The sequence below is a fragment of the Venturia canescens genome, chromosome 6 (genome assembly GCF_019457755.1).
Source record: "Venturia canescens isolate UGA chromosome 6, ASM1945775v1, whole genome shotgun sequence".
NCBI classification, from domain to species: domain Eukaryota; kingdom Metazoa; phylum Arthropoda; class Insecta; order Hymenoptera; family Ichneumonidae; genus Venturia; species Venturia canescens.
Genome location: NC_057426.1, coordinates 6,052,519 through 6,064,705, shown reverse-complemented (window position 1 = coordinate 6,064,705; position 12,187 = coordinate 6,052,519). Strand labels below are relative to the sequence as shown.

At 43.9% G+C, this 12,187-nt stretch overlaps 1 protein-coding gene across 17 annotated transcripts in view; it reads right to left on the bottom strand.

Annotated features, from left to right (window-relative positions):
- Nucleotides 1-12,187, bottom strand: part of LOC122411909 (T-lymphocyte activation antigen CD86-like) — a 302,994-nt gene that overhangs the window by 97,456 nt on the left and 193,351 nt on the right. For 3 of the 17 annotated variants that reach the window (XM_043420989.1, XM_043420990.1, XM_043420991.1), the window contains exon 1: nucleotides 11,688-12,045. The exons of 13 other annotated variants lie outside the window; for them this stretch is intronic. In XM_043420989.1, the coding sequence (XP_043276924.1) occupies nucleotides 11,688-11,817 (130 nt within the window). In that variant the 5' untranslated portion in view covers nucleotides 11,818-12,045. Of the gene's footprint in view, nucleotides 1-11,623; nucleotides 12,046-12,187 lie in introns of those variants that run through there. One more of the 17 variants, XM_043420993.1, reaches the window with a different exon arrangement.

Genomic DNA, 12,187 nt, shown 5'->3' with positions numbered 1-12,187 from the left:
GCTACACGTAACGAGATAAGGCTCTCTGCGGGGTTCTATACAAAGCCTCTCTATACTGGGCACGTTATTTAACGCCAATCGTATGGTTAAATCTTCTCTTGTTACCGAGCTTATTTATAGCGATAAAGGGCTTCGTTCACACCTTCGAAATAAGTGGAGGCCAACGTGAGCCAATCAGTGGAAAATATATCATTTCAAATTGACATTCGAAACGATTTGATGTTATTTTATGCAAGTGGGTTTGAATGTCAACGATTTATTGGACAAGCAGGCTTCATTGAAGAGGAACGAAAACTTTTTTTTACAATTTTTCAATTTCATGATTTTCGTAAGTTTTAAACTTCCGTAATCGATTCGGCTCATGCTTGCTTATTGGCCCGAAGCTGAATAAGGTTTGATCGTCATTCAATAAAAATCGTTTTCAATAAAAAAAAATAAATAAATAAAAAATGCTAAAAACAAAAATTTCTTCTCAAAGATTCAGCTTCAGTTTCGGAAGATTCATTCTCGTCGAGTCAGCAAAATGTGATTTTCTGGACTGAAGATCCTGAGAAAGATGGTAGATGGTATCAAGAATATGGAGCTTGAAAAAGGAAAAAAGAGACGCTTTTCATCCTCGGAGCTCACTCAGTATCGCGTATTCTCACAGGCGTGAATCTTCGTTTTACCGGTCGAATCGCTAAATCCGGATCCTAAATTTTCCAATTTTACGATTCCATGCGAGGCGAGAAGCTTGCTCGTAAAATATATCCCGCTCTGGCGTGCTCGACTCTTCTGTCACCAACGGGGGCACAGAAAAGAGAGAGAGGAGTCTTGGTCGGGTTATCTTTCAATCTGCACCGCGCTGGTCTGTGTTCTTTCCTATCTTTTCCCAGGGTAATAGATCAACTACGTTTCTTCGTAGATTTTTCCTCCGTATCGTCGTACCTCTGGTACGAAGCAAAAGGTTTTCGTAACTTTTAGATTATAAAATCGTCAAAATTTATAGACCAACAACGCTCGTTTGATCTAATCTTGTTGGTAAATTACGCGCGACCGCCGAAAGAGATTTCGTATAATTGGAGAACGAGTTTCGGGACACTCGGGGATCGAATTGGAGAAAGAATAGTACGATTTTCTTAAGATCCTTTTGCGACGATCGTCAAGATCGTTTCGGTAAGCGTTAGACGATCAGCTAATTTCCATCTCGCTCGTAATTCACCAAAACTTAGTGAAGGACCAATGAGGGCAATTGGAATAAGCGATTTTTCTCCGTACACAGCAAAAGGCGTTTGTGCTCGTACGGTATACGAAGGCAGTGTATTCTTCGGAGTAAATCTAAAACCGTAGCAAAGTCGTGGATCGTTAAATGCTGACTGTGTGACTGCGGTAACGGGCTGCAACCGAGAGAAAAAGAATGGACGACGCGATATGTGCGCTTAAGGAAAACGTGCACCAACTTTCACCCAAGTCTCGTCGTCTATCGAAAAGTTACAAAAGTTACATTCAAACGAACGATTCTTGGTACCGATCGCGGCCAAAACTTTCTCGATCAATTGAATGACGACAGAAACACATCTACGTGTATAGAAAGATCGAGCGATATCGAGATGGAAGGGCGTAATTCCGCGATATATCACAAGAAATAGGGTAACTTGTGCGCCTTTACGATTCGACTTGGTCGATATAACGTAAAGTATGATCGCTTGGTTGAGGGCGGAAGTGGCGGATGCGATTCCGGTTTTCCGGTATCGGGCATATCGCGCGATATCAAAAATTTATGAAGTCGCATGCACGGGAGTGGGCATTATTCGCTCAGTTCTTTTATTCCAGCAAACAAGAGAGCTCGCTCAGCAGTCTAATTAAACGCGTTGACGTTTCATCGTTCAAGAACGCGCTCACATACACACAAGAGTTGTTTTATTCATCGTTAAATTCGCTTATCGAGAAGGGCGTGTAAGGATATAGCTTCATTACGATTCGAGTGATGAATATCGTATAAGGGAAACGGCAAATCCTAACGAAGGTCCTTAACCGGGATATAAAGAGAAAAGAAGAGCGAACGAGGGTGGAAAAAAAATGGCCGAGAGGAGACTTCTAGAAAGGAAGGGACAGAAAAGAAAATGGAAAAAGAGTTGAGAGCTGCAGAAATGTGGTAGTAAACCTCCGGAATTGAATTTTCCAAGTAGTGATCCGTTTGGCGAAAGGATTGGGAGGTTGGGGGAGACGAGAAGCTGGTGCCTCGGCTGGTGCTCTCCTCTTTCGTAAGAGGAACGACTATTGAGCGTTTTTTATCGAATGCGCGCTCTTTTCATTCGTGCGCGAAGAAGTATCCCGAGCGCAGGTTTAAGGGCTAATGTAGAAAGCTGCGGGACGTTTGCCTCCTTGCTTTTTGCCCCGTTCATTTGATCCACTTTTTACAGCGTGTATCACACGAGATATGCAGCACGAATATATCTCTACACATAAATATATTAGCGTCATACAAGGAGCTCAGTCCCAAGTGGACGCAGCATGAAAATGCCTGAGAATGAAGCGGTTGTATCTCGTATGCTGAACTGGCTAGGTAAATAGCCTCTCTGCTGTGAGGCCATTCGTACATGGACTCGTAAATCTCCGGGTGTACAAATACGTACGTGCATTTTGAGTGCACGGTGATGTGAATTGGCGAGAATCGCCTACGGCCGCTCGGCTCAACGAGAAATGTGCTTCTCCCTCTATCCGGAGAGCAGCACGAGATCACGCGAGAGGGCTCTTCCATTCACCGAACTTTTTCTGATAAATAAGCTGACACGACGCATCATATTTCTTCACTGGTGCTTCACGCTGCCCGGAGAACCGAAACTCCTCACAGCTCGCAGAAGCCAGGCCACCGAAACTCCCGCACTGCTCTGCTTCCACATTTTTTCTCGTTCGCTTTTCACGCTCTCCTATTTCTCTCTTCCTCGTTCATGGCTCTTTGTGGAAAGTCCAAAGGTGCAGTCCGCATCATATTCAATCATTCAGCGGGTTAGCCGGTCACGCTACAACGTCCTTTCAAAAGTTAGCATTCGTATATATAGTTTTATACATAGAAACCTGTCGCTCTCGATCAGAACGGGTTATAACTCACCCTCCAGCCCCCCCCCCCCCCCCCCGCGCACCAGATTTATTACAGGATTCATTTCTTTCTACGGCCAATCGGATCAATTTTCACTTTCGGCAGATCAATGATTTATAATAGATATAGCAGCGCCCCTCGAACAAATCCCTTTGTTCCCGGACTACTACACTGCTGAAAAAAGTACTGCAAGCGAGAAAGAAGAAGAGGAGACGGGAACAGCAAATCTTCCTCTCTTCGCGCTTGATAAAGTACAAATCTCTTCTCGAAGCTTCCGTTACGGCGCACTTTTGAAATTGCCTCTGAAAATGTAATATTCAATAAACTACACTGAAGATTTATTGCATCGAAATCCGAGATAAATTCGGTTCGGTTTCACCAAAATTCCGACTGTCTATGACATGGAAGTGTGCACGTTTCTCCGACTCAGCGAGGTTTTTTCAGCTTCCGATTTATCCAACACACGCTGTCAATGATCGCAAAGATTTTTTGGCTAATTGTTTACGCGACAAAATCCGTGGTGAAACCTTTCGGAATCGAAGGAACTTGAAAATGTGGAAAGAAATCGAACGCAAGTTTGAGTTTCACTCGAAGAAATGAGAACTTGCACAAATTTCTTCGTCTATTCACACGAACAGGCAGTTTCCGACCTACGTAAGCCTTCTGCACATACGAGTTGAGAGGAAGAAGGTTTATCGTCTCGGAGATATAGGGGCACTTGGTTTTATAGCGTCGGAAAGTCCCATGTATCGAGAAAACAGGATTATTGTAACAAAAATAAGAAGCATCGAGGGTCGAACGGGAAGAGAAGATTTTTAGTGAAAAGAATCTCACCGAAACACGCAGGTCGGCTATCGAAGCTTCTGACTCGTACACGGGGCAGTTTATTACTGGAAGAATCGATGCACACACAAACACGGAGAGAAAGGCGATTTCCGTCTCTTACCACTCGCTCGAGTTTCGTGTTATTCCATTATTTACTTACGCGTCTCCCGCGAATGAAATGAAATAACGATATTGAGCATATTTACAAAATGGTGCGGATATGATTATGCGAAAAGTCAACAAAGACGGTTCGCATGTCCGAACTTACTCTTACCAAAGTGAATAAAAAATGAGGCAAACAAAGAAAATTGACGTTAGAAATGAAGACGAAGTGAATGAATAAACAAACGATGAAAGTTCGTCGGGTACGCGATTGCGGAAACAGAGTTTTCGCAAACTTGAAATTTTTATTTCCCCGTAGACCAACGGAGAAAGTTCTCCCGCTGCGCGCGGACGTCTGCAGTGTACTTCAACAAAATATATAACAACGTTACAAACAACTCGCAGTTTCTTTTACTCTTTGCGAAAAGAGAAAAAAGAGTTTTCTTCATTTTTTTCATGCCGAGGTGAATAATATTGAATACCACAATATACTTTGGCGTTTTTCATTTGTCAACTATTCACTCCATCGAAAAAAACCGAATAGCAAAATGGATCCTTCATTTTTCGTGGCGGTATTGGCTTCATAAGCAAGCGTAAAATTACTTCTGTCACGTGTCATCGCCGTCCTTCTTTTAGCACCAACATTTTTAGACTATTCAAACGAGGATTCGTATTCTTCGACGTTTTTATAATCCGTCCCATCAAAATCGCTCTCTAATGATACACTTTCGACCTGAAATTTCCGAGATTTATCGTTATTTGCTCGTGCAGAACCTGCCACGGGTATTGCAGAAAAAAAATATGATTCACCGCTTTCTAGGGGGCTTTCAAAGTCATGCTGTTTTTCAGGTTCGAGTAAAAATAAAGTTTTCAGTTATTTCACATTCCGGTACACGTGAGATAAGCGGAAATCAAAATAAGATTTTCTCCGGATTGTTCAATGGTCCTGTAGCAATGAACGTTGTCGGAAAATGTTGCTAATTTCCCGTTGCTTTATTTGAGACTGCCAGGGAGTGAGGGGCAATGCAACGAAGAACAGAATTAGTTTGAGTTGTCATTGGACTGGGACCGCTCTGCGGCTGAAGTTAGGCCAAGAATCCATTCTGCGGCTTCCGTTCTGCAAGCTCTTGACACGGAAGAACCGGGAACAGGGGAACAAACTCGAGATTTTGTCCAACTGGGTGATAAGACATTTGGCTTTGGTCGCAACGCATATTGCATTCGAACGAAAACTTTGCTGGAACGGTGGTCTCGTTCCCACTGAATAATTATCTCCTGCGCAGTGTGCATTGTGGACAGCGCTCATTTTTCTCCGATCAGGGGTTTCTGAGCGACTAAAAGTTGGATTTTGATGGTGGCTGCTTCACTCATCAGTTTTCAAGAAAAACCTGCCTTCATCGTCATTCTTCCCTGGGCAATTGATTGCCACTCAGTCAAATTTGCTCGTCGTATATTTACCGAGAGATCAATCAAACTTCACACGTCGTGAAAGAAAATAATTCGATGAGGAAAAGTGAGGGGTGAATCACAGGCTCATTCGGTGGTGCTATGATTAAGTGTGGGAGCAGGGGGTGTCGGAGAAAAGTGAGATTTCAATTTAAGCGGGACACACACTGTTTGTCCGCGACGGAGACGAATATGGCGACGACAATTCCTCGTTCACGGTGGTTATCAAACCTCTTGAAATTCTCGAGAAGAGCTATCGAACGTAAACATCGCCTGAAATCGATAATTCAGTTAAAAGAAAATCGATAAGCGTAGTAAACGAGTTCTCGGCGATGGTGCGGCGAACGAGGAGACAAAGAATGAGACTCTGCCCCAATTCGCATCGACACAGGCACACGCGTACGCCCCACTTACACTTTTACAAAGTAACGATGATAACGTCATTTGGAAGGGAAATTTTGCACCGGGAAAAATCCATTTAAGGCTTATACGATATCGTAAAAAATTTACGAGTCACCTCACTGGCGAGCATGTTCTTAATTTCGGAACAAACGAAGCATGCGCCGGATGTTCTCGATCCATCAATTTCGAGAACATTTTTTAAAATTCGACCGCCCCCCTTCGTTCTCATTTGTCCAGACAAGCTTTCGATCGGGCGTGACCTTGGCCAATATCCTTCGGGGCCGTCGACAGTCTTATCGACTGTGCGAAGCAACCAGATGATCTCTCCAACATTAGAATTTGCGAATGACACTTGTAAGAAGTCAATAATAAAAAAAAGTTCGAGGTGCAACGCGTGCGTCGGATCAGGCCATCGACGCAAAACCGGGAAGTGAAAATTCCAGTGCTCGACGAAGCTCCGCGACAGTGGAATCGTTGAAAAAATATAACGCTCTAAGTGGCTGGGTATGGGGCCGCGTATCTTTCGCAGGCGGTCGAGATCCCCGGGTAACAATTGTTCTAGAAAAGATGGAAAAATGTGTTTATTGACAGAATATAGAATGGTGGTGGAACGTTACGATCGCGACATTCGTCCCGTGTGTCCGTCCGATGAAAATGAGAGACGGAGCGAGATGGAGGATTGAAAATGGAAAAAAGGGAGGCGCGAAGGTGTGAATGAGAAGAGCAAGTTACCAATAGCTATTTCAATTACACGTTGACGGGAGAGAATTTAGCGGATCTCGTACCTGGGGTGCACAGAAGCGAAGCTGAGTGGAGCATAGCATGTGAAAAATAAAGGAATTGAAATGCTGAAGGGGGTGAGGGGGGTGAGAGAGCGAAGTGGGTAAAAAAAGGAGGGTGTAGCGGTGGAGATATAAACGGGACGCTATATTCCATTGGTGTGGCGAGTGAGGCAGTCGTGCAAAAACTGTCGTCGCCAATTTGCAGGAAAATTGGATTAAACCGTTTAGCCGAGGCGAGGGTCGATAAATTCGCGCCGGTATATTTGCCAACAGTCGTATGAGGGGGAGCGAGGAAAAGCGAAGAAGGAAGGTTGGATATCCAGAGAAAGAGAAAGGGAAAGCAAAAGAGCAAGACGAAAAGGATAAAGGATTTCCCGTGAGAGCCGAGAGAAAAACGCTGCAAGGTGAGCCGAGTCATAGAAAAAAGTACGACGAAGACGAGAAATGAGGGAAGCGCGAAAGCAAGAAACGGGCCTCAGCAGAGAGAGAGAGAAAAGGGGTGTAAAGGACAAGAATAAAGAGAAATACTGAAAAAGAGTGCTTCGGAGGGAGCAGAGAAAAAGCCTGCCACAAGGAATTTTTCTTACTTTTTTTCCACGAGTCTTCTTCGCACCTACAGAGCTGAGAAACGAGCACAAACTCACTTCACCTATAGCCAAACCTCCACCTTTGCAAACTATAGAAAGTCTCTCGTCTCGTCTCTCTCTCTCTCTCTCTCTCTCTCTCTCTCTCTCTCTCTCTCATCACTCGCCGAGTCTTTGAATAACTTTCTTTCCCCTTGACCACTTCAACGGAGTAAAATAACCGCGGTGAGTACATGTGCATGCGGTATTAGCGCATGCACGCGAAAAAGAGAAGAACGCTCGCTCTCTTCCCCTTTGTAATATACATTGCATAATATTTCTTTAGCTTCATACGTACTCTCTCGTGAATGCGCAGTATAAAACGTCGATGTAAATCTAGACTGCGCTATTTATATTCGATATGTAGCACAGCTCATTATCATTACAACAAGTTAAAGTGAACCTATTTGAAACACTCAAGCAGCCATTCAATTGTTTCCTTGAACTTATTGGTCAATCATTTCCACGTTGCTCGGCTTCGATGGAGGAGTGACGAGAAAATCGTCTATTTCCATTCCATATTCACGATATACTAGAATCCACATGGCTGCCATGTGACGACTTTTTTTCCTGCTGACTTTTGTCTCAGGCTCGTTATAAATTTTGAAACGTTCGCTGGTGTGAAAAAAAAATGATTTAAAGACCCTCGTAATTATCAGAGAATATTGCTCGCGGGGTTGAGAATGCGACTTTAGAATTTTTATTGCCTCGCTGTTTGTTGACGCACCTCGAAGCTCTTATCGAAATCTTATCAGTAGACTCTTTGATGTTTATTATCTGCCAGACTAATTTTATTATTCCAGGGAATAAGAGGATGGAAAATAACAAGAATGAAAAAAAAAAAAAAACTAACTCTGTCCCATCACAATGCCTTCATTGCACTCTTTCACTTCGTAAAACTCCTTTTTTCTTCTTATACCTCGTAGAACTTATGTATATATCGCATATCCCATCAAGAACATTAAATCCCCATTGCGGAGAATACCGCAGCGGTATTCTCTCCCGCGGGAGATGAGCGACCAGAAGGAGAATGAGAAGAAAAACTATACCGTTTCTCTTTGCATTATAGCTCTTTCCGTGGAGAAAATACGCATAGAGCAACCGGTATTTCCATTCCCATCTACGTGATACGTGACTCTTCTCGAGTGAACAGCGAGGCAAATTTTCCACGTCCGCGAATTTTACTTGGACGTGGTGGAATGAGAGAGAGAGAAAGAGAGAAAAGAAAAGGGAGTGAGAAATACAGAGAAAGGAAGAGAGAGAGAGAGTTTCGGAGACTGCGGCTATATATCGGAACGGCGCGGCTGTGTACGGCTCTAGCCCCGGCAGCTTTTGCGCGTACGTTAGTGTGTCGGTGCATGTGTATGACGAGGGAGCATCGGAGCTTTTCTAACCATATGCGCGCTTCCGTTGATGCCACTCTGATGCTTACGACGTTTCCCAAAAGAGAAAATTCCCTCGCGCACACAGCACAATTCTCTGCAAGCTTCGTGCAGCTCGTTATTTGAATACATCAGTGAAACGATATGCGCCGGACGATTTTATCGTCCGTTATATTCTCATACATATATATGCATGATGATAATGTATAGAACTTGTAATGGACTGTGTATAAAAGCTCGTCCTCTTTCCGCTGGAGACGGGTAACCTCCTTCTTGAGAAGCATCGACGGCGCTCGGCACAGCGAAGACCTTCTGTTTCTCTCCTTCGCTTTTCAGTCCCCAGGAGGATGTTTTCATCATCAGTGCATGGGCCTCTATTCCTGAATCGAGGAAAAAATAGCCTTCCGTTCGTCCTGGATGTCAGGTTCGAATTCCGCGGTGCCTCGAGGTCCCGAGACATTCGAGGATCATTCTTGCTCTAGTGGAAAGGGCGCAATGACTAATTTGGTTAATTTTCAACGAAATGGGCGAAGATCCTCGAATTGATTGCGAGTTGCCAAGCGACGTCGCGTCGCGACAATTTCAGAGGGCAGAATCTCCGGTTTTATTTTCCAGCTGCGCGCATGCACGTTGATTGCGTTTATCGAGGTTGAAAGTACCAGAGAGTAATAGAGATTTTTTTGTTCCAAGGAGTCACGAATTGTTTGCGCATTAATAAGCCCCCGTGAAACGTCTACTTTCTCAAGATTGAATTGTTTGCGCCGTGACGTAACCTTCTGTATTTACGAGTGTACGAGCGAGAGCGGTGTGGCGATGGTGAGTTTCCTTGTGGTCTCTGCGCAGACACGCGCCCTCGCGAGGCTCTGGGTTTCGGGTGACTTCTTGCCAGGACTATAGCAAAGATCGGCACGATTCTAGCAACGACGAGCAAAACCCAAGGTGTGCATTAAGCTGACAATTGATAAGAAAAAGGGCGTAGGAGGAGCGAATTCGAGCAGGAAAGTGCGAGTGGATTACGTCGTTTAGTTTCTTAAGGAACGACGGTATATGTGCATAGACGCCGGATTCATTGGAACAATCTCCGAGGCCACACTGAGATCCCGAGAGAACGAAGAGCGAGCAGCAGTCACAGGCAGGATAAATCAACACTCTCGCGGTTATCCAACTCTCTCGCCTTCCTCTTCCTGCATCGCTCCATCCATCCCAGTCCCTCTTTCTCACACTCGAATCTCCACCCACGAGAGCCGGAAGCTGGTGTTGCGTGTCTCCTGAAGAGAGCCCAGCTGCAGGTCCGAATACCCGTTCAACCAATCTGGTTGTGCGAGCGTCTGTGCTCCTCTGAGCTGCTTTCCTCTGCTTTTGCTTTGTGTTGTGTACTCATAGCGGCTCTCAGTTTTGGCACTCGTGAGCATAAACCCAACAGTCTATGAGTGCATCTGTATAGAGAAAGACAGAACACGAGAATGGGGTGCGCCGCGGTGCAAGGGGAAGAGGGAATGAGCAAAAGAGAAGCTGCGTGGGTTGTCTATTGCCACGAAGAAACCACCTTAGCAGGAGGCCCCAGAGCTGGATATACAACTCAATCTATATATAGCACACTTACCACACGCTCGAGGCGTTACCCGTGGAAATGATAGTCCATTAATTTCAGGACTTTCACGGACTCGTGACAAGTACGAACGGGGGGCACAGGCGACCGGCTGTGTTCGTTGACTCGCCGGCTCCGGTACGTATTTATACGTACGTGTTTGTTTGCGTATGTCTCTCTCTCTCTCTCTTTCTCTCGTTCTCTCTCTAGGTACGAAGAGCGAGAATACGGAAAGAGGGGATAAGTTCACCGCGACGGAAGTTTCGCTTTCCATCTCTACGACGATAGAAACAACCGAGAACCCTCCAAGTTTTCCCTTCCCCCAGTAACAGCATCTTCAAGAATTTCACGCTGAAATTATATCGGCTACGAGCTAACAAAAGAGCTTAAACCGAGGGATTTTATTCACCGAATCATGGGCATTGGACCCCGTTGTTGATTCGCCATCGGTATTGCTCACGTTTTGAACCGTTCCATGGCGCGTGTTCGACGCAAGATTTTTTTTCTCACTTGACATTTAGTCGCCGATAAACGTGTGTCAACATTTTTTTTTCGTTTGTCTATAATCCCTCTAGAATATTATATTTACCATTAAATACGGGAGAGATAGAAACAATACCGATAAAAGCTGCCGTACATTTGTAATTTACGAACACGACGAGATAATCTTCTTTACAAAATTTCAAGTTTTCTAACTTTAATTAATTTTTCATGAATCAACCACGATTCTTGACATATGTACAAGGACAGAAGACGAAATTCGTTCATGCAGATTTGTTCAAATATAGCAATTCAGATCAAGAAAAATATAGATTATTTTTCTATTATATACGTGTCAATGATATCGGAGACTTGACCTTTTCATCCTTTCATACCCATACCAAATAGGTATTCGAAATTTTTCACACTCGTAACACTTTTGATCCAACAAATTAAATTCAAAGTTATTTTGTGATAACGATTAATTAGTGTTCCAACAAAATATACATAAAAATACACTTAATAAAATTCGCTCCTCGATCCTTTCGTCGAAGAAGTCGATCTCATCAATGATTGAGACTGAAGATTTTTCAGCACCCTTCCGACTCTCGTTTATTAGCTGGATACAAGAGGCACGACTCTACTACGCTTCGATGGTGGACGTAAAATCAAAGACGATACAAATATTGACCATATTCTTGTAGATTAAATTAACCGGTGATGATTTCCGTACGTGGTTTAATCGAAAGTCGACAATTCCAGATGTACTGTGTTTTAATTACGCCGTACGTATTACAAGTGATAAGTCAACAGCTATTGAACGCGAGACAGTCGAAGATCAAGTGTTGTCGATTGAACGGTCGAACAAAAATTTTTATTATTAGAAGAGTTGCGCAGAGGGGAAATATCCTTACCGCCTCTTTCGATGATCACGCCTCTATTACATGTACCTACGCACACACGCACATACACACTTACATTCGTATTCCTTGCAAACGGGCCTTGGAGCATGATTAATGGCACAGATAATTTTCAGTGAGAATGCGATCAGAATTAAGAGGAATTCACGAGTTAACAATCCGATGCGATAAGGACAGTTCGAGTTCATTGAATTTTCACTTTACGCGTTGATTGTGCTTGGCTAATTAATGTTTTTTCAGACTCTCCACTCCGTTTTACTGCGTCATTATTTTATCGCTGCTGTTTGAAGATTAGGAACGTGCACTCGACAATATTTTATGAGTTATTAATTGAGTGATACTGTCGAGAAAAATGGATTATTGATAATCGTGTTAGTTGGGAAAGCGAGTCGCTGCGATATGAAACCCCGATGTGTGTCGTGTTGGCACAACTAACGCCCGGACGAAGCGAGGCAGAAAAAGCATAAGACGAAAACAAGCAAACGAGGCACAGAGTCTGATTTGCTTCTTCGTTGAAACGTGTACCAGAAGAGGGGATATGAGCATGAGTCGTATTGT